Source organism: Haliotis asinina, chromosome 1 (genome assembly GCF_037392515.1).
Source record: "Haliotis asinina isolate JCU_RB_2024 chromosome 1, JCU_Hal_asi_v2, whole genome shotgun sequence".
NCBI lineage: Eukaryota > Metazoa > Mollusca > Gastropoda > Lepetellida > Haliotidae > Haliotis > Haliotis asinina.
The window spans coordinates 28,791,733-28,818,162 of NC_090280.1; the positions used below are offsets into that span (position 1 = coordinate 28,791,733).

Here is a 26,430-nt window from a genome sequence, read left to right on the forward strand (position 1 = left end):
CTAGATCAGATACCTTTAATCCCCATGCTGCTCCGAGATTAGATACCTCGAATTGATTAGATACCTTTACTCTTAGACAGCAAGGTGCTTCTAGATCAGATATGTTTAATCCACATGGTGCTTCTTGATCAGATGCCTTTAATCCGTAGGGTGCTTCTTTATCCGGTACATTTAATCCACACGCTTGTGGAATTTTGTCATAAAGGAACCATGTTTGGCCAAAACTAAGCACTTTGAACCCTACGTCTGTAACGAGGTAGGGTAGTGGGGGAGGGGACACCACAAATGGGTTTCACACATTGTAGCCTTGTGGGGAATCGAACCCAATCTTCAACGTGACGAGCGGGGGCTTTAACCAAAATGGTACCCCGGCACTGGTTATTTGGACTGAGTGAGTAAGGTTTTACGCCGATTTTAGCACATTTCTGTCAACATCACGCCGGGTGTCCCAGAAGTAAACAATATTGCTGTTTATGTAAATGAGCGACAATAGCGAGTACATCACGGCGCATCACGTCAAACCATAAGATACGGCTTCTGATATTATGAATAAGGGCAACAATTCTGCACATGTAATTACGTTTCGTTCGCTAATGGCGAATGTGCTTTGGGATGTTCAAGAACAAGGCGGGTTAACTTACATAGTTCAGCTTGTTTCCATTTAATCCCTCTTATAAGACGGTCACCATTTCCATCTAAGATGGTTAAGGATGAAAAACATATATCATGACATTAAACATATATTATTGTCCATATCGGAGCTGCTGAATCGACAAAACAAACACAATATTTCACCAGTATTACTTGAAGCATGTTTTGAATGTCAAGATGTACAAATGTGAGACAAATGAGAGTGCTTCTGAAAAGCTCAGTGTGATACAACAGGGTAATCTGTGCAGGATATACTAAATATATCTCCGGATTATATATATAATATATACACTTTGAATTCAGGTAGGAAAATACAACTGAAACCACAATCTCTTTTCAGTGAGAGATGGGGGTTCTAGAAATATGGTCACAGTAATGCTAAAATATTTACCCAGCATGCTCACCTACAGACACAAACATGTCCTTCACCTTAATCGTAGATACATAATAACACATATTAAAATGTTGATCTGTTAGAGTTAAAATTAAAACCAACAATGGTACTGTGATATTTTAAATACAATATAAATAAACGAGATATTTCTGTAAAAATTGGATCTTTTTTGGAAACAAGGTTTTCCTTTGATTAAAAGAAAAATAGAAAAACTATTATTGTTAATAATAACGTCCTTTCAGTTAACAAAGCTAACTCAGCATAATAACAAGTTCAACATCTTTCATGACATCTATATGAGGCTCAGGCTCAGGTAACACTCAGTTGAGGTTAAGCAGCCTTTAACACGGAAAATCCTAGGATGAGTGACCATGTTTGGCAGCTCAACCCCTGAGAGATTCTGGTACTTCAGTCCTGCCCCTCAACGAAACACATGCGATACGCGTGGTTTCACCTTAGATAAGTGAGTTTGTTCAAATTGCTTCTGTTCATCCAGTAGATAAATGGGTACCCGGTGGGATAAGTCATATGACTTTCTCGGACAGCATGGGTTGTGTTCTGTGTGGGCACTCTCAGCATTCCTCTTTGTGGCGTGGAGTATTGCGCTATATTAATATCCTCATTAATGTTATTATTAGTGTTATTATGTATCCCAGACGAAGGTAAATAAGTGACATCCGGCACAGCCCCTGTCTACCGGGATGATGCTGGTACATGTTACATATCACAATTGAATGTGTACCATTATACACAGATATGCCCTGAGATCTAACTCATTGTTTACAACATAGAGTTGCCTTGTTTCAATACATCAAAACGGTATAAATGGAACGTATAGCACGGTCATACGCATTAAAACAATTGAGAAAACGTCGGACAGACAGACAATTGGTCTACAGTCACAGGGAATCTAGGAAACTGTCGGCGACATCTTTTGTTCATTATTGTTATTGGTCATGTGATAAAATCAATAATTACAAGCATCATACACAATAGGAATAATCGATCGACAAATATTCTATAATAATAACAATATGATTCAATGATTTATCGATCTCACTGGTTTACTGTTCATCTGACTACGTCAACATGATGTTTATAATCTGAAGACCCGCCCATTCCTTTTTTTTGAAAATACTGTTCAGCATTTAACATAATGAATGGTCACGAAATATGAAGGAAATTATCAACACATTGTGGGCCAATGTTAATAGTGTGAGTGTTTCCGTTTTGAAACCTGCAAAACAACCCATGAACATCCGGCTTAGATTTTTTCTTCGGTAACCGATGCCTGTCATAAAAGGCGAGCAACGGGATTGTGTGGCCAGGCTGCTGACTTGGTTGGTGCATGTAACCGTATCCCCGTTGCAGAGATCGATGCTCATGCTGATGATCACTGGATTGACTCAATCATTTACAGACCGCCGTCATATAGCTGAATATTGCTGAGTGCGCATATAACAACAATCCAGACCACCAAGAACAAAGGGTCGGCTCTTGTACCTGATTAAGAGCTGTTATAGTATGTTTTCTATGACGAACGTGTTTTCGCCAACAGGATTCAAGACGTTCGACACTGGACTCAAACACAGACCGTGTGTGACGTCACAACCCTGCCCCGTGAGCTGTGTAAAGTCTTTAAACTGAAATGGGGTAAATGGCACATGATACATGAATGTTGTGTGAAGTGTACGAATGTTTGTGTTGGGTTTTACGACCTCATAGAAAATCACATATAAAATGTACAAAATATCGAGATCATTAAGCCGTATGAGATAAATGACTCCCCTTTTTCTCTTCATTGGATCAGTGCTTGTTGCCATGCAAACAAAACAACGTGATCACTCGTGTCATTCGGGAACAAGCCGAATCAAGTCCCCATACACGGATTTCCGTAACCTGCAAGGACGAACGATACGAGTTGTTACGAATGACGCCGATTGCCCTTGCACGTCACGAAAAGACGCGAACAGGATGATGGCAGATAGATATGATCGATGACGTCATCAGACGCTGTTCATGGCGTCCTCCACTGTGAGGGTTTCCGGTCGGGGGCTTGACGGACCAAGCTGCTCTGGAGCGTCGATGAAGATGTCCTCGTACATCTCCTGCGGCTTGGGTGCAAAGCACGGCAGATGCAGCAGCATGTGGCACGCTGCACCCCCTAAAAGGAGGGTGCCGCCCATGTAGAATGAGGGGTCGTACTTTCCAGTAGAGTCAAACACGAAACCTAAATGGACACAAATTAAGTTTGTCTGTAATATAGTGACCAGAGAGCACTGGTAGCTCACACAAATACTGGTATAGCACACACTTGAATGTACGATTAATGCTAGTAGTGGGTGTCTACGATCACTGTAAACAGGAAGGGTATGCAAGTACTGGCTAATGGACGTCTAAGATGACTGCAAACACGATGTGTTTGCACGGATCTGCTAACGGAGGCCAATCAGCCGTATAGACAATACCAACTATCGCGTCTTTTAACGGAGGACTGTCAACCATAGACACACAAATACTGACGGAAGCCTGTCAGCCATATTCATACTAATGGGCCCACCTGCTAATGGAGACCGTCAACTATGTACATACTACTACACGGATCTGCTAACAGATGCCTGTCCATCATATACATACTAATGAACGCACCTGTTATCGGAGGTCTATCAACTAGTTACATGTTATTGGACGCAACTGCTCACGAGGGCCTGTCAAGCATATAATTCGTAACCTGCTAACGGAGGTTCCCAACCACATACATACTAACAGGCGCACCGTCTAACGGGGATCTATCAAACACTGACACACTAAAAGATGCACCTGATGAAGGGCTTTATTGAACATTAACATACTAACAGACGCCTGTGCTAACGGAGTCTATCAAACATTTACACAGTAACAGACGCACCTACTAATATGGTTCTATCAATCATTTACCACATAAATACTTACCTAGCTCCTGCTAACGGAAGTCTATCAGTCATTTACATACTAACAGACGCTCCTGCTAACGGGTTTCTATCAATCATTTGCAAAAGTACAGACGTACCTGCTAATGGAGGTCTAGCAACCACATACTAATGCACGCACCTGCTAACGGAGGTCTAGCAACCACATACTAATGCACGCACCTGCTAACGGAGGCCCGGCTACTGCGGCGAAGCCTCTGAACATCGTGAGCAGCCCAAAGCCATTCGTCAACTTCTCAAGCCCAAGTTGATCACAGATGAGGATGGAGGACAGTGAGATGAACGCCCCTATGGAAAAACAAGGTAGTTGGAACTTTAGGTTAGGCAATACTTCGAACAGAAATGTGCTTCGTTAATTCAATTCTGACTGTAAAGCAGTAACTGGTCATTCTATGGCGTCGAACTGCAGAATCATGGAAACCAGATTGCTAAATGAAGTAGTGTGTACGTATAGACTAATGAACATCAAGGTGGTTGTTACAAATAAAATGAGAAAGACTTCAAATTAAAGGACACAATTAACTATTTTGATCATTTACGCATGGAATAATATTTTTTAATCTTCCTCAGGGCAACAAAGAGAAAGAAGCTTTCAAGATCAACATATTTGAAAACACCGTTAGAAACGTCGTCTACGAGACAAATAACGTGACCTCCTCACAAAAATGGTTACGTTAAGAAACCCTATATCTATGCAGAAATACTTTAATGAATAAAAGTGAGTGACGCTGAAAATGTTTGTAAAACGGGGGCTGCCATCAGTGAGGTACGACCCGTGAAGACCCCTTACAACTGGCCTTCAGCAACCCATGTTTGTAGCAATTGGATTCCGTTCGCGTAGATCGGTGCTCACGCCGTGCATGGAGCACTGGATTATCTGGTCCAGACTCTATTATCTACAGGAAACCACAATATACATGTACTTGGAATAGCTCCGAGTGTGTCGTTAAACAAGAAACAAAGAAAGTGAGTTTTTTTTGTGCATGCCTTGTTTGTACTCTTAATCACTTGGCACACTGCATTCGGATGAATTTAGTTGATCAAAGTTCTGTTGGTTTGTGCTGATCCCTGTGGCGTTAATTCGTTTCAGTATTGACGGTTTAACGACAAATCCAACATCAAAACCTAGTTATGTCAAGATAGTCCGCAAATTTGCTTTTCAGTATTCAAGATGGGCACATTCCACGCTTTGCTTACAATTTCCGTGTACATACAAACTTTGATGTTAGCTGCATGTTATAGCTTCGCCACTGTATCTGTACAATAAGGGGGCAAGTGTTACCCATCGTGTAACGGTAATGAACTGACAAACAAAGCGTTATAGAACCTCTGAGCAATGCTTGCTGGACGAACCAGTTTGCTCGAATACACGCTCGTTATAACTTGTGTGTTTGTCGTGAAACGCTGCAATACCCATCTGTCTGTGTGACAACGATCTGTAAATAATCGAGTGGTTGACATCATGAGCTCCGAAAAGCACACGATGACAGACATTAGCCAAGAATGGCAACATGATCCCATCAGTCGCCTTTCATGTCAAGCCAGTTTCTCAAGAAGAGCTGTAAGCCGGATGTTCGAGAGGACCCTATGATTTTGAAGCAATAGGGATCACGTTGACCGTGTGTGATACAATACAGTAATTACAGTACAGCTGGTGCAATACAACTCATAGAATACAACTGATACAAACAGCTTGAGCAGTAAAACAGACATTCTGTTTTAAAGTCCCTGAACCGTATTAGTATTCCTCCTACTAGATCCCTAATTGAAGCAAGCTCTGAGTCCTTTTCAGTGTACAGTTAATCGCTTGTTTCTATCAAAATAATATATATTCAAACGTCAGTCTATAAACTGATGGGGCTGTGGGGTGGCCAAGTAGTTCAAGCCGGAGGTCCGTGTTCGATACCCCTCATGAGTACTATGTGAGAGGCCTACTTCTGGTGTCCCTCGTCGTCATATTGTTGAAATATTGCAAAAAACCATAATCACTCACTTACAATAAACTGACAAAGAAGTTACAAAGACGTGCATCATACCAACGCCTGCCCCAAATACGGATGACATGACGACGAGAGCTGCGTAAGACGCCCCACAGAACGGCATGACGACTGTGGCCACCCCCGCTATCACCATGGAAACGTTGTTCACCAACAGAGCGTCCACCTTGGGCAGGTCCGCCAACCATCCGGCCAAGATCCGCCCAACCGTATTTGTGATACCTGTAAAATACAAACACAATCTTGAGATTGACTATAGAAAAGGCTGGGGATAAAAGGAAACAACCTGGCTACAGCGGAAAGTATCGAGCACTGATCGGGTTTGGAGCAATGTATCTTTATACATGCAAAGATATAGTTTCACAGTCCCTGAACCACATTATTTTCCTTTCTACCCAACCCTCCCAAACCCTAAATGGTCTAGATTTCCCAACTAAGACTCCATTGATACTTAAATGCTTAATTTCTTATACATACTATATATATATCTTCAGGGCCTAAGCGTTAATCTAGCAAGGATATCCATGGCACAAAATGTCTACGATATGTGTGGATTATCGGGGATCGAATTACGGAGTTTAATTTAGTCACATTTAGAGAGATTCAAGAATACAGACCCCACCACTGAAACCCTCAGACCAAGTACACAGTATGGCATAGATTTGATTCTGAGAACACTCGAAACCGAGTATTGGATGGCACTGACACTGACGTCTCAGTTTAGTGTTACGCCGCCCTCAGCAATATTCCAGCTACATAGCAGCGGTCTGTAAATAATCGAGTTTGGACCAGACAATCCAGTGATCAAAATTACGAGCATCGATCTACTCAACTGGGATACAATGATACATGTCAACCAAGAAAGCGAGCCTGTGCATCCGGCCATGTTGGCTACTGAAGATCAGTACTAACCCGGATCTTTACGGGTGCACTGGCGTTTCCTTTTCATGTCCGACATACTAATGAATAAACAAATGATTGTTCGATGAAGATGTTTTTGACATATATCTTTAAATGTTCGGAGGCATGTTTGTCGTGTTTGTATTTTTTTCTCTGCATAGTGAATTTTTTTAGATGATACAATTACCAGTGAAATTTTTGTGAACAAAAATCAGATAGATTCATTTCATGCCATGTTGTATTTTGGACCTTAAATTTTCTGTGTTTCTGCTATATTTATAACGTTTGTGATTTGTGGTAAAATCCAGTTTTCAAGTATTTACTTTCCCAAGCCCACCATTTCACCTCAGTGGGCCTCCTCAGCCTTAAAAGCCCGCTGTCACGTACTGAAGAGATCTGCGATCGTACCTAACATCGAGACGTATCTATAGAAGTGGAGTAACCAAATGGCTAAAGCGTTCCCTCGTCACACCAAAGACCATGTTCGATTCCCAACATTGGTACAATGTGTGAATCCCATTTCTGGTGTCCCCGCCGTGATATTACTGGAATAATAAAAGCGGCATAAAACTAATCTCACTCACTCACATACCTATGACTGAGACAAGGAAGGCCGCTTCACTCTTGGGAATCCCCTCCAGGATAGCCCTGTCGACGATGTACACAAATGGGACGTAGAAGCCGAGGAAGGCGAGAACGTTCCCGAAACACAGGAGATCGAAATTGACTCCCTTCAGTAGTGACAAGTCCATCATCTCTTGCAGTGTGTCCTTGGCTGATTTGGGAACACACGTGCAAAGCTGCCATACCGGGGACTCCTTCTCTGGGGCAATCTCGCCGGGAATCGTAGTAATGCTGGTGATGTAACTTCGCACATCTGGCTGTGACCGGAACTGGGGAATATTTAAAACACTTCCGCTATAAAATATGTCCTTCCGGTACAAAGGTCGAGCAAAGTCTTCCTTGGAAGCGTGAAGGCTTCTGTGCGAGGCGATCAGCGACTTGGCCGACTTACCAATATAGCCATGGGTACCGTTCTGATTGGGCTTGACCATCTTACCTTCTGGAACGTTAAGTAACGGGATCCCTTCGTGCGTTTTGTGAATAGCGTTGGGTAAACTCCCGTTTGTGCAGTTCTTGATAATCACCGACGTCTTCTTGTTTTCAAGGTCAGTTTCAATTGGCCTCGTTTTGGGTATGCCTTCTTCCGGACTGCTAGGGGAGCTAACTTCAGGCGGGGAGTTGGGGGGAGAGGTAGGGGGTGTGGCATATTCAGACGGCTCTGTCGCCGTGCCGTCCCCTATGGCTGACTCTGTTGTCAGAGACAGCCTTGCTTCATCGTTGGGAACAGGAGCAACCTCGTTGTCCTGCACCACGATTTTGGGAACACTCCCCGGACTCCCCGGATGGCTAGTCGTATCGCCTGCATGACTGGCCACATCTCCCTGATGGCTAGCTACGTCGCCCCGGTCGGACAAGGACAGTTTGTGGATCCGCGCATCCCGGGAGCCCTGTCTCGCCTTGATGAAGATCATACTGGGTAATGATCCAACCTCCGAGTCATCTTCCAGCTGTTTCTCCCGTAACAACTTCGCCTCCATCACCCTCTCGAGTATGCTGTTGTTGTCACGTACGCTGTAGGCGTAAGCGCTACATTCGGACTCGGACCGGAAACGTTTGGACTTGGCTTGCTCTTTGATTCTGTCCATCATGTTTTTGGCACGTGGTCGTTTCTTCTTCGGCTTTTGAATAACCTCCAATGGTCTCATCAGCATTCCACACACGGCACACTGGAGGATGATTCCTGCAATTATCATTAAGGCGCTCTTCCAATCATATTCGTCCAGAAGGAATTTGGAAAGAGGAGCGAAAATGAACGTGCCAATTCCCGAACCACAGACTGCGATACCCGTTGCCAATGCCCGCTTTTTCTCAAAGTAGTACCCCACGCTGACGATAGACGGCAGGTACACCATGCCAAGTCCAAATCCTGAAATTATAGAAAATATTTATATATTATTCATTACAATTGGAAGATGGATGACACCATAACGAGGCTAGTGACTGAAATCACAGAGTAGGTATTACGTGTAAATGTTGAGCGACTGACGACAGGTTGCTCGGGCATTCTGAGCCAAACGCCAGAAACATCAGGGTTGGGCGATTTAGAGAACACACATTCATTATTATTGTAGAGATTCTCTAAACTGATTAATATAATTCAGGACAGAACAGAACATTTATTATTCAGGCTGAGATACTCGGCATATGAGGTACAAATATGCAGTTGTGAATATATGGGGTGGAGGGATGGTTTACAAGGAAGACTGTACTGCTTTCCTGATAGTGCTATAAAATAGACACTTTTTTTTAAAAAACAACAACAGCTAATTCGTTTACACCTAAACACTTCGTTAAATCTTAAAACATTGGGTTTTAAAACGTAATGTTTTGGGACATAACTTTTCCGATGGTGTGGCTGCGGTTAAACATTTGTGCTACCTACCTACTTCTGTAGCTAAACAATGGTAAACAGTTTTAAACAAGTGAACATAAGAGACAAGGAGTAAGGGATATATGTAGTGATATATTTTTCAAAGACAGGCTCGATACTAAACGATACAATACAATCCCGATACGATACAAAATGACGACACCGACAGCTAATGACGGTCTGCTGAGAAAATAATGCTTATAACACCCGCACATTTCGCTCCGTTGGTGCAATAACCGTGAACACTTCACAGACTTCATGAAACGCTTACGTCGACGTACCTCCCATGACGCCATACGTCACCATGAGGATGTTGACGGATGGAGCCCCCATGCTGAGGAGGAATGACGTCGCAGCGATGATACTTCCGCACGTAGCCACAGCTCGACAGCCAAACCTGTTGGTCAGCGCACTGACGATTGGTCCTGGAGAGAAACGCGGTTGGTGTGTGAGACCGTTTTCATGTAACACATAATTGTTACTTCATAAAACTGTGAACAAGCTTCGTACATAATTCGCACACTGCTTCATATATAATTCATGTATAATTCAAACATTGCTTCCTATATAATTTGGACACAGCTTCATATATATTGTGAACATTACTTCATAAAACTGTGAACAAGCTTCGTACATAATTCGCACTCTGCTTCATATATAATTCATCTATAATCTAAAAGTTGCTTCCTATATAATTTGGACACAGCTTCATATATATTGTGAACATTGCTTCATAAAACTGTGAACACTGCTTCAGTTATGATTTGGTCATTGCGTCATAAAACTGTGAGCATTGCTTCATATATGATTTGGTCATAAAACAGTCAACATTGTATCATACATATCTTGGGCATTGCTTCATACAACTATGAACAGTTCTTCATACATCGCGTGAACATCGCTTCATGTATATGGCGAACATTGCTTCATAAAACTGTGAAATTTGCTTCAAACATAATGTGAACATAGCTTCATAAAACTGTGAACATACCTTTGTATATAATTTGGACACTGCTTGTCATTGTGACACGGAACGTTTGTCGCATACTCGAGAGAATGGTGATATCAAAGTCGATGAATGACATTTATAATTTCTTAAAACGTCATCCACGTGGACGTAAAAAATATCTTCTTCGTAGCTTATAACATCGTCTACATAGACGTCAGCAATATCTTCTACGGAAACTAAAACACCATCTTCGTGGGGGGCTATTGGTGAAATTTATACTTTCTCCTCCCAGCAAAGGGTCAAACACCCCTCGTGGGTACAATATGTAACCCGTGTTACTCTAGTGTCCCTTCGTAACGTAAATGTAGTGTTGTTAAAGATGGCGTGCAACCGTACGCGCAATGGCAGACACTTGGATGGGTGAATATTCCCGTAGAGTCAAAGTAATGGCGTCCACATCTGGTGTTTGACATCTGGTGTTTGAGCAATATATCTATAGAGTCCTTGGATGGCACTTAGACGTGATACACACAAAGGTGGGAATGGATTGGATGTCAACTGCATTATTGGTGGAACACAACGTTTCGGAGGATAATCTTAATCCTTCACACACCCCACCCATCCCCTACCACACCCCCACCCCTCCCATCCCACAAAGCTGCCTACAACGTCACCTTCATGACCGCTAACTCTCCCCCGGGGATCAACCTACTCGAGAACCAATGCCTCCAGAAAGAAGAGCTGTCATCATGACCGACCCTCATGCAGTTTCCTCACTCTGGAGGAGGTGCCTACACGAGCGCCAGTCTCTCCTTACAGAAGAGGCGCGTCAATGATCAACATTGCTTTCTTCTTATGGGACATCTGAACACACGACCACAATTCCCTAACTCGAGGAGACCTGCCCACATAAAATCAGAGTAACTGGACCACCAATCTCATCTTAGTGTACGGTTCACCCACTCCCAAAAGGTGCATTCCTACCTGCAGTGAGGTACGTTCCACACAGGAGCGATCCAACCAACGCCACTGTACTCTTCTTTTCTTTGAAAAAGTCAACGAATTCGAGCAGAAAGATGCCAAAGCTGTATCCGATACCGTCCACAACGATGTTGCAGACGAGGGAGCTGGCCACGATGACCCAGCCCCACCCTCCGTCAGGAGGGGTTGGGATATAATCACTGTCGGTCGAGGCAGATGAGTCCGTGGACTCATGTCTCTTCCGTGGGTCTGCCATGATGAGGGTGGCCGGGGAATGGTTACAGTCTGGTCCTGTGTTGTCGGATCTCCAGGGGAGATCACCGGCCCTCAGTGAAGGATCTCAGGCAAAGATACACCTCTCCTCGTCCATATCGCTGTGTCTGAAACACAAACACGTCCCCTGACATAAAAACAACAGTGGACAAAGAACAATAGTGGGAAATGGTGAAGTACGCTATCATACAGCGAGAATTAGAATGATAGAAAACATGAATAATAACGGACAAGAGTGTATGGAAGTGTAAAAAGCATTGAAAACTAGTGAATAACTTTGGGAAATAATGGGATATGCTACAAAAATAGTGAATATCCCTCCAACACTGGCAGGAATAGAAATGAAAGCGAAACGCATATTATGTTGGAATAATGAGAAATAGAAGGAGACAGATATGAAGGTGAGTGAACAGTATTCCCGTCAATGTTGCCGTACATGATATTTACAAGTTTCCAGCGTTTATCATGCAGCAGGTTCTTCTGGTGAAGACTGTTCAGATTAACACCATAAATAGATGTACAATACGCTGTTTATCGTGACGGCAATTAACACCTGTGTATGACCAAGTGTCCGATTGTAATATAGTACGTACCTACGTACAAACATTGTTGTTTGTGAACATGATGTTTGTGACTATGATATTTGTTACTATGTTGCTTGTGACCATGATGTTTGTGTTGCTTGTGATCATGGTGTGTGTGACAGTGTTGCTTGTAAATGGGTATTTGTGCTTGTGTACTTTGTGAGCATAGTGTGGTCTGTGATAGTGTTTCTTGTTACACTGTGATGTTTGTGATCATGATGTTTGTGGCTGTCTTGACTGTGTTGCTTTTAAATGGGTCTTCTAGTCTGTGTTGTTTGTGAGCATTGTGTGGCCTGTGATTGTGTGGACTTTGACAGTTTCATGAAGTTGGTGCTTAGGACTGTTACATATAGCCACACACTTAGAGTAAATATACACATACTTCCATTTTTAATGAAGGGATATTATGCATAAACTAATTATAATGAACTAGTTGGAACAGTGTATGAGCCGGAACCAGGGCTCGCTCTTCAGGCTCAATAAATGGGTTAAATTTCCAACAGGGTTCCTGAGATATATTTAAAACAAACAAAAAAAAAAAACGAAACAAAAACAATCAAGCGTTCCTATAATATTTTCCAGTTTCATCACCAGCTTTGAACAGCGCTGTGGGAAGAATTCTGAGAATAAATAAGTCAACACTTCCGCTAAGAGGTGGTCCCTTATATGGTGGTCCCTTATCAGTATAATTATCTAAAGACAACTCTTGGTGTACCTCACATGAAGGTACGTACACATGTTCTCAGGATAACAGTACTACACTCTCCAATGGATTTATATCGTTATAAAAGTTATAATTTGCTAAACTGATGCTAAGGAACGTGATGACACTCACAGACGATGGGGCCACTGTGAAAGATCTTTGACGCAATCGTCATACCGTATTACTAGTCCCCACTTGTTGTGGCACTACCGCACATATGAATATCTGTCCAGGTCCAGTTGGTAGTTTAGGGCACGTGTGTATATATCCCTAAATAGTGTAGGTCTCGGGTGCACTGTCCACAGTTAGTGTAGGTCTTGGGTGCACTATCCACAGTGTAGGTTTCGGGAGCACTATCCACAGTTAGTGTAGGTCTGGGATGAACTATCCACAGTTAGTGTTGATCTTAGGTGCACTATCCATAGTTAGTGTAGGTTTCGGTAGCACTATTCACAGTTAATGTAGGTCTACCTACAAGTAGTGTACGTCTCGGGGCACTATCCACAGGTATTGTAGGTATGGGCACACTATCCACTTGGGGCGTAGGGTCTTGGGAGATTTGAGATGAAGACCTCGGAAACACTATCCCAGGTAGTGTAATTCTCGGATGAAATTGAGAGAGGTTCCATTACATTCTAGGGTGCCCGCAGTTACGAGAATTGATAACATGCTGAGGCTCCTATGAACAGTAATAAGAAGTGGCTATCGCCACAATGGCCACATGACCCAGTCTAGATACACAACGTGGCATGACGTTTATCAGGCGCATTACAAAGGATATTCTCATTTTCCAGGAAAAGGGCACAGCGTTGTTGATCAGTTGTACACAAGGTGTAGGTAATACATTCAATAATGTTAAAGCAGGTAAACACGATTCTCAGGGAATGGGACCGTTGGAATCATGTGTTTGCTGAGAATAGATCTCGAGGCGGAAGTGTTACGGTAATTATACACGTAACTTGCATACCCTCGTAACAGGACCAGGGTGCCAGGGGTTGGGGCGTTGGGGTGTTGGGTAGGGTTTATGGGCCTGAGAGCTGGAGTGGCAGTTGAGATAGGGGATATAGGTGTATCTCTGACCATAGGCAAACTGTAGCGCAAATGGGGTTGCGCAGCATAAAGAATATGACAAGTCTTCTTATATGCGAGCGAAGCAACGTACTTTCCATGAAAAATATTTTTCATGTCAAAATAAAATATCGCCACCATCAAAGGTACACTCCCATATCCTCACTTGGCTGTGCTCTCACATTTCTTACCCCATGTTTAGTAATTACTCACGTGAAATTTGTTTTATTCAACATTCTAAGCGCCACTCGTGCCATTCAGATCGTTCTTCGCCTCCATTACCCCCGAATCGCATGTAAAGAGGACTAGTCATTTGCCCATTTGCGCTACAGTTTGCCTGTCCTCTGATATGGAGATGGAAGGGGTGGTGATAGTGGCGGTTAGGCTGGGGAGGTGAACTAGGGTGGTCACGATGACGGGGTTGGTGGAGGATGATAGGGGTAGTTATGGTGACAGCTGGTGGAGGATGATAGGGTGGTTACGGTGACAGCTGGAGAAGAAGATATGGATGGTGACAGTTGGTGGGGATGGTTATGGATTTATGGTGACGGGTACTGAGGATAGCATGCATGGCAACGATTGGTGGGGATGGTTATGGTGTTATGATGAGGCGCAGTGTGTGTGTGTGTGTGTGTGTGTGTGTGTGTGTGTGTGTGTGTGTGTGTGTGTGTGTGTGTGGCGGGGGGTGGGGGTTGCTAAGGGGGTGGGGGGTGGGGGTGGTAGGATGGTTATGGTGACGGGTAGTGGGCATAGTGAGGATGGTGACGGTTTGGGGCATGGTAGGGATGGCAGGATAGTGGTGGTAGTGACAGTGACAGACTTGAGAGGTGTCAGAGGAAAAAGGATAAGAGTTAATATGATATTTGATTTATCATTAAGCATATAGTCTAATCACTTAATCCTGACCGTCTAAGCCAGGAATCAAACTGTGTGTGAGACAAGTGTCTGACGATCTGGTGAAGCAAAGGTTTGGTGTGCGTCGAGCTCTAAAGTACGAAAACTGAACATTTAAATATCTTTAAAGACAAACGAACCGCAGACATAGTAAACGTGATAGACGGTGTTACTCACGTGTGATATCAACTCCTGACCACTGTCCAGTTCAACATCGCCGATGTGCACATGACACACTTCACATGTGGTAAATTTGAAATAGGGGAAAAGAGGCAGGGGAAGTCATATGACATTGCATAATATCATGACGTCATTGTCCGGAATCAACAGGGCAGATTCGGTTTGAACTGGTCGACCAACTCTCTTCGGACAATGCTCTAAATCAAGTATAAAGCTGTACACGTTGAGAGGAACGAAGGAAAACATGTGCTCCACATGGGCTTGAGAGCTGCGAGAGCGGCCCATGTTGAGGATATTAAACTGGCCCAGCTGTAAGCTATTTGATATCACACCAAATATGGGCCCTCTTGACACTGGTGTGGGAGAGTAGTTTCCGAGCGGTACAACATTTACAATACAATTATGTCGAGTAGCAAAGTCGAACTCAGACGTATATAGTTGTTATTAAGCCTCGTGTCGTGTGTGGTTATACGGCTGTTTGTGAACACTGTAACTTCAGTCGACGACCTATTCGGCGTCCTCTACGACAGCATCATAGTTGCATAGCCCTGTGCTTTGCAGAGTGAGGGTATGATCTCACAGGTCATAAATTTGTCGAGTCTGCAAACTGAGTGTGCAAACACAATGTCATTTGAAATTTACCGTACTATTTTTTGTAACATGTCTTTTTCTTGAACTAATTGAATCTAGCATTGCTCCAAGTCTACACCAGATGAAAGGTTAGCCCATGGATGAATAGTAACTCTAAAAATATTGATGTGGATAAGCAGTATAAAGGACGCCAGTTCGTCAGAGTGACACTTATATATTTTTTAGAAATTATCATTTATACTACATCTATTAATCATCAAATAAGAGACTTGTGCAAGTCTAGAGGTGAGCGAGTGAGTACCTTTTGTTTTACGTCGCACTCAGTAACTTTCCAGCTATATGGCGGTGGTCTGTAAATAATCGAGTCTGGACAAGGCAATAAAATGATCAAAAGCATGAGCATCGATCAACGCAACTAGGATACGATGTCATGTGTCCACCTTGACCACCTGATCCCGTCAGTCGCTTCCTACGACAAACATGGGTAACTGAAAATCACTTCTAACCCGTCTAAGGGTGCAACCTGCGACAAATCGGTGTACGTTCAGTAGGTTTGGATGATTTGGGCACATACTGTATCAGAGTTGTACACATCATGTTCATTGGCATTTAAAAGTAATTGACCAATCTGCAGGTTAGATTGTAAGCCACTGGGTAATAATACTAGTAGTTGCAGAAGAAGCACTAACAGTGGTGTAGTCGTAGGAGGAGAGGTGGCAGCTGTAGCAGCAGAAGGGGCAGTAGTCCTGGAGGTAGTAGCATTAACATGAGCGGTAGTAACAACAGTGTTTGCAGAGTAGTGGTAACAGCAGTAATATTTGCAGTAGTATTTGTACTAACAAATCAACAGTGATAGTATCCGCAGCAATAGCAGTAGCAGTAGTAATAATATCCAGCACCAGTAATATTTGCAGTAGTAGCATCATGCGTTGCAGTAGCAGCACCAGTAGCAGTAGCAGCAAAAGCGGCAGCAGTAGTAGTAGTAGATCAATTTCTGACGTTAACTTTGAACTGATTAAAAGCTCTATGTGTCTTTAAACTAACGTCATCAACACCCACTAACACCGCCAAATTATCATTATCGGCCTGCTACAGAAATAAAATCTCGGAGTCAACAACAACGCCCAAAGCCGTTAACCCCGCTGATGGCGAGTAAATATGCCCTGCAGTGCATCCCTTTAGTTCCCGAAGTCTACCTTGCACGCAGGAACGTATCTGGCGGTACCGGTCGCCCTCTGATCTTTGCACCAGTAAAGTGGGCTCACTAAACACCACAGTTTCGAGTATACATGTATACTTTTCTTAAGCACGGAGAGGTAAGGTGTCAAAACAGGACACGCACGCTTATATTTCGAAATCGAGCTTTGCCAAGGGTTCCAGATCATAAATAAAACGGTACATTAACGACTGGCGTATATAATTGTCCATTATATAGGGTGTCCGCAGTAAAGAGGTTCGATAACATCCGAGTCCCCTAACATTGAACTTGTTTGCAGAAGCAACAATGATTCATAGATTCCAGAATATATATCATTTAACTCATTTAATTTAAAAGAAGTCCCCAGTGACGTTCGGGGACTCTACGGTGAATCAGTGACCAAAAGCTGAGAGCAGAGGTTCAACGGAGCCAAGGTGCACAAAGAGCACCATGACCCATATGTTCACACGGTGTCTATTATACGATCCCTTCAACCACTAAGTACGTTTGCTGTTAAGACTGTGTAATCCAACACTACAAGGTGTTTGTTTGGTAACATAATACTCTGACCTTGCGTTAATCGGACACAGCACGAAGAGGTCATTGTTGACACTCTTGTAAATACCCTCTGGAGAAGGATACAAACTTCTGAAGAAGGATACTAGGGACACAGAGATGTGGGACCACTGGCACCCCACTCCACCTTACTGGACTAAGCACCAGCCAAGGAACGACACTGAACTTGGGTTGACATTCAACCCAAGACTAACGTATAGTCTCCGAATATACATTAATTTGATGGTGTGAGCGAGTATGGCTTTACGACGCTTTTAGCAACATTCCAACAATATCACGGCGGGGAACACCGGAAATGGGCTTCAGACATTGCAATTATGTTGGTAATCGAACCCGGGCCTTCAGCGTGACCATCGAAAGCTTTAACCGCTTCCCTATCTCCCCTATTTTGATAGAAACTTTCAGAGGAAATCTAGACCTGCTATATTTAGAGCTTCTGCATTGCAGAAAGGGCTGGGCAGTAGAGAAAAAAATACGGTACAAGGTCTTTGAGAGACTGAGGAGCCCAAGTGAGATGTGCTATATAGTAAGGGGAAATCTTCACTTTCATTTCCGGTTTTAGCATTGTAGAAAGGCTGGGCAGAGGGGAAAATAATGAGGTTTAGGAACTGTGAGACTGACTAATTTAACTCATACATATTCTATTCCATAGATATGTTTGTTTGAGTATATTCGCCTTGTTAGCAGATTCGCAGATTCGTCTGTCATTGGCCTGTACTCATGGGTTTCACGGAGGTGATATCCGTGTGTGAGTGAGTGAGTTGGATATTACGCAACTTTAAGCAATTTTTCAGCAGCATCACCTCAGGGAACACCGGGAATGGGCTTCACACATTGGACCCATGAAGGGAATCAAACCCGGACCTTTGGCGTGAGGAGCGAAAGATTTAACCATTAAGGAAACGGGTCCAGTGGTACATAGTCCACAGTAGATGCCACTGAAATATTGTAGTCGGATGCGTCAGTTCTCTCTGAGTCAGAATCGGGCTTCACACACAATTCGGGCAAATAATGTGTTCCGTTGTCCGAATGTAGCTGTGACCACTATGTGACCGATGTACATCAATAGCTGTACCCAGTGCCCCTCTCACTGTGCGTGCTAGGCTGAAACTTATTTTCATTGTAACAAATAAGGGAACAAATCCTGAGGACATCTAGACTTGCTTCATGTAGTGTTTTCGCTTTGCAGAGAGGGCTAGGCAGTAGGGACAATTATGCGGTTTAAGGACTGTGAGACATGTACGTGACTTTATAAAACTGATATGCTTTGTCGTCTATGGCTTCTTTAGAATAATAAAAGTATATACAAGTATATTTTAAACTATAGAACCATATAGATATAATATTCTTATATTAAAAGATATGCATTATGCCGAGAGACAGAGAGAGAAGAGAGAGAGACATTTACCTTGTCAGGTTCTGAACTACATATACAGCACCATTGTGTACAACGTTATTACAATCACATTGACCAACCTTAACAACGTCATAAAGACTCAGGTAAGAGCTCGGTATAGTCACAGACGTCTTGCTACCCAGGTAGAAAAAACAACGCAATTCACGACACGCCTCATTACACTTGTCGGTGTAACACATATACTCTAGTCAGGTAGCTAATGCTTAGGTATTACCGCACCCTTTATAAAACGATATGAACCTTTAAAAATATTAAAAAATCCTTTGTGGTTTTGTCAGGAATAAGTGATCTGCGACTAAACATGTCACGCGAAGTCACGAAGTAGAAAGTGCGTTTAAAACATGCATACGGTGAAATTCATTTTTTCTGTCCATATTTGCAATGGGACATGTTATTGTGCCTCGTTCACGCACACAGCAGTTGAAACTTGTTCAGTAGAAAGTTTACAATTTAAGGTCCTTCCCAGATATCCAGACCAAGGGCCTTGAAGTTTGGGGTTGTAACACAAACACAACACTACCCCACTAGTAATGGTCGCTGACGGCCGATACAAGAGAGACAGTGAGTTTGGTTTTATGCCACGTTTAGCAATATTCCAGCAATATCACGGCAAGGGACATCTGAAATGGGCTTCACACATTGTACCCATGTATATGGAATCGACTGTTAAACCCCATACTTCCTGGCGATTATCGCAAATACAACGCGTACCATTTCTACACTGCCTAGGGTTACCTTACGGGGGTAGTCAAGCAATTAATGCGTTCGTTCGTAACGCCTAAGACCTTGTTCGATTCTCCAGATGGGTAAAATGTGTGAGGCTCTTTACCCTGGCGTGATATTGCTTATATATTGCCTGAAGGGCGTAAAATTGTACTAATATTATATTAGAACATGAAGATTTACGTTGTATTACACTATCGACTTGCCAGTCATGTGACCCTACAAACAACAGTCAGCCAATGCCCTATCACGGTAACAACATCCAATCAGATAATCAACTGGACTGCTTACCTTGCCTAGAGTCCGTGTCTCTATACACGAGGCGTAGTAAGTGTGACCGACAAACACACAGTGCTGACCCACGTGGGGCTGTATATAGATCTGTCACGTGATTTAATTTAGTCATATGTTGACCTAGAAAGGGAACAATGTAAAAATGTTGTCAACAGGTTGGTGAGTGTAAATCAGTGGCCGTGAGATTGAAGAAACTAAACTGCTAATTAGGACTATTTATATAATCAGTTATTAACAAAACATTACTATATTTGTTGGTTGCTAGGCAGTTATATTTCTTGTTTACGCGACTGAGAGTGTCTGTGTGTATATGAGAGAGAGATGGAGAGAGAGAGAGAGAGAGAGAGAGAGAGAACCTGCTCATGTCAGTATCAGCGTGCTTAACGTCACCCAGCTACGATCCAGCTTTACACGTCCCCAGCACTTACAAAGTCCAGTTCAGAGCAGACAGTCCTGTAGATGACATCATGAGCAACGCTCCTCGTAACAAGGAGAGCGAGCGAGTTTAGTTTTACGCCGCTTCTATATAGCGATATTCCAAAAAATATCAGACAACAGTGAGTTCTTCACACATTGATCCCTGGTCTTAGGCATGACCAGCCTACACCTTAACCACTAGACTATCCCGTCTGAATACGAACATATGGACAACAATACATATAACATGTCTACTGGAGATTGTATACTATACATTGTGGGGTCGGTGGGATAGCCTGGTGGTTAAAGTGTCCGCACGTCACGAAGACCTGCGTTTGATTCCCCACATGGGTATAACGTGACGCCAATATACGATGTTCTCTGCACTGATATTGTTTGCATATTGCTAAAAGCGGCTACGAGTGAACGTTCCAACCAGCAGGCCAACCTGTCCCCCCGGAATATGTTGTGGAGCCTGTGGGTAGTTACCTTCAAGGGGGGTAGTAGTAGTAGCAGTAGTAGTAGTAGTAATAATAGTAGTAGTAATAGAAATAGTAATAACAGTAGTAGTAGTAGTAGCAGCAGTAATAGTAGTAAGAGCAGGAGCAGCAGCAGCAGTAGTAGTAGTAGTAGTAGTAGTAGTAGTAGTAGATCCAGTGATCAAAATCATGAGCATCGATCTACACAGCTGGGTTGCGATGACGTATGTCAACCATGCAAGTCAGCGATCATGACAAGGGTAAAACCAATAGCTGAGTGAAATTCAGCGGAGTGCCACGTGGACCAAATGCCAAAAAATTAAATACATAACAGTTGAAGATATAAATAGAGGTATAAGCAACTGCATCTGGCAGCTGTGGAAGTAGAAGGGCAATATAACTGGAATACTGAGGAGTGCGACGTTAAACAAAGCACAAACTCCAAGAGGGCAATTCGACATGTCAAATGGTCAAATGTCAGGCCTGGTTTAAAACACAATCGACACACGCCTCATCGTGTTAATGATAAGGAAGCATAAAACCTTTAGGATGACAACTTCTTGGATGAAAGTCTACAGCTAAACGTCGCTCTATGCAATAAACAAAAAAATGTTATCAGTAAAACCGTGTGTCTCAATCTGACTCGCCAACTTGAAGAGTGCCGATCAAACAGTTAGTGTTACCGACGGTGTTCCAGTCACACATAGTGGCCTTCAACCCCCAGGATACAAATGCAATTATCTACTCGTATAACGAACTGGCTCTCTTGTCCAAGCCACTTCCTGTATACTGTAGTCGAAAAGCTTAACTGACTGTCCCTTTGTTTTCGCTACAACCTAGGTTTATAGAAGGCATTTTACTACGAAATTCAACGAAGAGGCATAAAATCTTTCTAAATGCTCGTCAAAACACCTGTGACTAGGCAGCTGTAATTCACAATTGACAAACGTAGATGTGGTTCACCATGAACAACGACAGTTGTGGTTCACAAAGAACAAAGTTATCCCTGATTCGAACAGGGACAGTTGTCATTCACAATGAACAGAGGAAGCCGTGATTTACATTGGACAAAGGCAGCTGTGTTTCAGTGAAACTGTGATTCAAAATGAACAACGACAGGCGTGATTAACAATGAACAAAGACAACTGTGTTTTACATTGAACACAATCAGCTGTGATTGAACAACGGCAGTATGGTTCACAAAGAACAAAGGCAAATGTGATTCACAGTGAAGATAGACAGATGTGATTCAGAACGGACAAACGCAGCTGTGACTTGCAGTGAACAAGAACCGCTGTGATTCACAAAGATTAGGGGGGATGTGTGACTAACAATGAACAAAGGTAGCTGTGATTCACAATGAACAAAGGCAGCTGTGATTCACAATGAACAAAGGCAGCTGTGTTTCACAGTGCGATACGAGCTATGACAACTTAAGTGAAGAATGGTCATAAGTTGTCATTGTTTCTTAGTGTTCTCATTAATCAGCACCTTTGCTCTGGACACATGTTCGTCGCTCTTGTTATCATTCTTTTCGCTGTAGAGTCGATGCTAGCACAGATATATACGTACATCGGCTACAGAAATCTACCCTAAACAATGCCAAAATATTGCAACGTATCCAGTACCCTAACCGGAGGACGGACAGGTTCATATTTCGCAACTCAAACCCGAATGTAGTTGTTCCCGTTCAGCTGAGTAGGACTGGTACAGTGCACTGCGAAACACTTGTCGCTGTTTATGCTCGTTTCTTATATAACACAATCAATTGCATCTAATACAACAGGAAGACAACGCCGAAAAGCGGAATAGGGTCGCCCTTGGGTGCGTTTCTGTACACATAAACGTACCTGGGGTGCATTCACTATTCAATGGACGGGTCACTGTTCGTCATGCCTGCCTTTGATAACAAATAACGTCAGTGTTCCATATAGGTGTAAATATTTATCCAACATGACTATTCATCACATATGCACTGTAAATCGCGGGTTTCACCTCACCAACAGATCATAAAGGGTGTCATTGTTCATCATTGGTGCTATTGGTCACTATTCATGCAATTTGCTATTGTTCATCATTCGTCGCAATGTTCATTTCGGCTGCTATTGTACAAGGAGGCGCAACTGTTTATCAAAGGTTCGACAAGTTGGTTTGTTGTTTAACGCCATGCTCAGAAATATATATATTCCAGCTATACTTAGGAGGTCTGAGGATAATCGAGTCTGGACCAGACAATCCCTTTCTGTTATATTTAATGACACTTGCATCTCAGATGAACGCCATCTTTGTTGAATCACGTAACTTGCCAGGAAGTACGGCGTCTCTAACGAACAATGTCGTTGAACTATAGAATCTGTGATGAAGATGCTTATACGTACATGTGCAACTTGTATGTCATTCTTCTTTTTTTTCGTTGCTGGAGACAGAATTCGCAGTAATCTTTCATTATATTATTGAGGCAAGCTTGTTCGAGAATAGCCAGACGTGATATATCTTTATTTGTGAGGGGGTGGTGGAGTAGCCTAGTGGTTTAAGACCCGGGTTCGATTTCCCTCATGGGTACAATGTATGAAGCCAATTTCTGGTGTCCCTCCAGTGATATTACTGAAATATTGCTAAATAAGGCGTAAATACAAAATCACTCACTCATTTCTCATTTCGTGGAGTCGAGAACACGACATACACCTCGACAGATTACATTTTGTGCTTTATGTGTCTAGTCACGGTATTGATGTATTCCAGGTTTTTTACAAGTTAGTGAATTACAGGGACTGTAAGCCGTCGTGCGTGATTGTTTACATCAGACTTTCTTTTCGTATCACATAGTAGTTCGACAGCATTCGAGTCTGGACCAGACAATCAAGTGATTGAACACCAATCCACTCAACATGAATACGATGACATGAATCAACCATGTAAGTAGTTAGAGAGCATAACGACTCAATCGCCTCGTACAAGAGTGCCATTTGTAAAACCTGTATTAACCCGGAATCGTCTCGGTTTATTGCGTGGATTGGTCGATAGAGCCAGACATACAACGATAGCATTTCTCTTCTGAATCCCAAACCGGATGTGGTTTACAAGTGCAATTTGTGCGCTTTCTCCACACGGCATAACGTACCGAGATGACTCACAGCAGGCTCCCAGTCAAGGGTCACAGAGTACTTTGAGGTAAGGTAGGGCAAAAGGGGTTTGCCTTACAGGTAACTGGAATAAGAGCTTTGCAAATGCGTATCTCAGGATATACCAAGAATTCTACACTAGATGACCCTGGTATGCTAACTGGAAATAATGTTTTGTTTTGCAAAACGGCAGGACGTAACTTGAGATTTGTACTGTCAAAGTTGGGGCTGGACATGGTCCTCTGAGACGGACGGGCAGGTGGAGGTAGTCTAGTGGTTAAAGCGTTCGCCGTCACGAATTATTTGGCTGCCCAACGCCTCTCGTTAGTAAAATACCTCGTAAACTCTATGGATGAAAACGTCTAGGTTTTCACACGATTGACGTTTTGATGTTTGCCTTATACCGTTCTGTACACACACACACACACACACACACACACACACACACACACACACACACACACACACACACACACACACACACACACACACACACACAAGCGCGTTTACATATTAGTATATGGTCACATTGAAAATGAATATCTCCACCAACTTGCGGGAACCAACTACAATGAACCATAAATGTACAGAAACGTACCCGGTACTCTAATCGGCAGACGAGTCCAATTTACTCAAGCCAAAACCGAAACCGGTTTGTGGTGTTGTTCCAGATCGCATGACTTTGAGCGCTATCTGGACATCAAAAATCGTTTTATTCACCCTGTATTGTAACGAAATCGAATATGGAGCTGATATTTTACAACTGACAGCCGAAGGAAGGTATATTGTTGTTCCTGACGAACACGCACTGCCATGTTGACCTTTTTTCCGCGGTTTGACAGGCAGGAATAAAAGTACGCGTTCGAGAAACCGATGCAGAATGGGAACGTCATTCTTTTCAGTGACTTTGGCTAGGGTACACTTCTGTATACAGAAAGGTACCTGGAGTACATTTCTGTAGTATCTGAGCCGACAACGACCTCTTCAGGTTCAGTGTCAGCAATCAGACCATGTTTTAACCCGGACGTAAAGTTGGAGAACGCCGGTTCAGCGTGTTCAAATATATCGATAACTCTGCCGTATTGTTTGCGTTTAATTAGCAGTAAAGAAATGGCAAAATTTTCACAAGAAATAGTTTCCAGGAACACACCGCGCGTTTACACCAGACTGGCACTGACAGGCTTATCTACCTTCATACAAGAAAGGTCAGAGGTTCAACTAGGGGTCAAATCGGGGGTCAGGAGATGGGGTGGGGTATAGGGAGATCATCACGTAATCAAGAGTCTGGTCCTCGTTGATGTAACCAACACCACCGACGACATATGGCCACACAAAGACCTCGTTGTGTTTACATCCACAGTGAAACTGTTAAACAGAACATGCGACCAATTTCACACCGATGACAATGCATCGGGCGATGCGATTACACGGCCGAGATGGCTGGACGTTCTCCTCCATTGTGACACACGGTTGCATGTAGCGCAATCAATCACAAGGATATATCAACAGTAAATTAACATGCAACCATGCATTTTGCCCATGTAGAATCTGTGTCATGTTGACAAAAATAACTTCTTTACGTCATCTTACCTCATTAGAAGCGCATAATGAGATGTACCATTCACTCGTGATCGGCCCGCGTTTCACTGACAACCATATACATTAAATATATGTAATCCTACAACCAATTAAAACGCACAATACGCCATGTTTAGATCGCAAATATTCCGAAGTTGCTAAATATGAAAAACCGAAGCATTACACATTAATATATATTAGTACACTGGAGCTGGTGTGAACAAAGCCTCTGCTCGCGGCATAGCCTCCGAATCACATTATAAAAGTAGGGTTTTCATGGAGCATGAAGCTGGCAGCTTAACATAATGACATGACAGAATGAGACCATATTTTCCAAGATTTCTGGAGATGCAGAGCTGGGAATGCAAAGCGAGCCGGCGCGGCTGCCAACAGCTGATCGCTGCTTCCGCTTAGCTCGGCCGCAAAATGAGGAGATGTCTTTAACTGAAAAATATTGATAGAATCCACTTACGTCACTATGTCCGTGTTCATCTGACAGGAATGGTGCCGGTCAGCACGATAGAGGAAGGATAACGCTGGTACAAGTTGAAATATTTGACCAATGACCAAGACACTCTCCACAGAACAAAGCGATTCTGTCAGCTGGTGGGGTATAAAAATAGATATTGGCGAGAACGACCTTGCCAGATTTGAGTGAACCGACCGGGAAAGCGTGTCAAATTCATATTCGATGTTTTGTTTACGACATATTAATACTCACCGTTAAAGGATTACAAACGCATAAACTGGAATTCCTAAGGTTAAGATTACACAGATTTTAAACCCAATATGTATGGCAGTGTATTTATGTAAATAACCGCGGTTTATTGGTCGATAGGAATTGACATTAACCCCGTACGAGCACCATCTAGGCTGGCCACGGTTCAACGTCACGTGATCTAAACTGAAGTCGTATCGATCCATAACGGTACTGCTTCCATAACAACAAGATCGCATGTACTTACAGGAAGAGCCTGGTTGCAGTAGTATATTTGTAT

The 26,430-nt window shown here is 42.9% G+C and overlaps 1 protein-coding gene across 2 annotated transcripts; it reads right to left on the reverse strand.

The window, feature by feature from the left end:
• Window positions 1–645: 645 nt before the first annotated feature.
• Window positions 646–26,060, reverse strand: LOC137290115 (monocarboxylate transporter 14-like). Of its 2 annotated transcripts, none has more exons than XM_067820904.1 (7): window positions 19,834–19,884; window positions 11,339–11,715; window positions 9,687–9,830; window positions 7,504–8,901; window positions 6,051–6,233; window positions 4,177–4,302; window positions 646–3,275 (listed from the first exon to the last, which is right to left on the reverse strand). In XM_067820904.1, the coding sequence occupies exons 2-7, from the start codon at window positions 11,589–11,591 to the stop codon at window positions 3,052–3,054; spliced, it is 2,328 nt and encodes a 775-aa protein (XP_067677005.1). In that variant the 5' UTR covers window positions 11,592–11,715; window positions 19,834–19,884; the 3' UTR covers window positions 646–3,051. The 2 variants fall into 2 exon arrangements, with proteins under 2 accessions (XP_067677005.1, XP_067677004.1); XM_067820903.1 differs by lacking the exon at window positions 19,834–19,884 and adding an exon at window positions 25,905–26,060 and having other exon boundaries at window positions 649–3,275.
• Window positions 26,061–26,430: the final 370 nt, after the last annotated feature.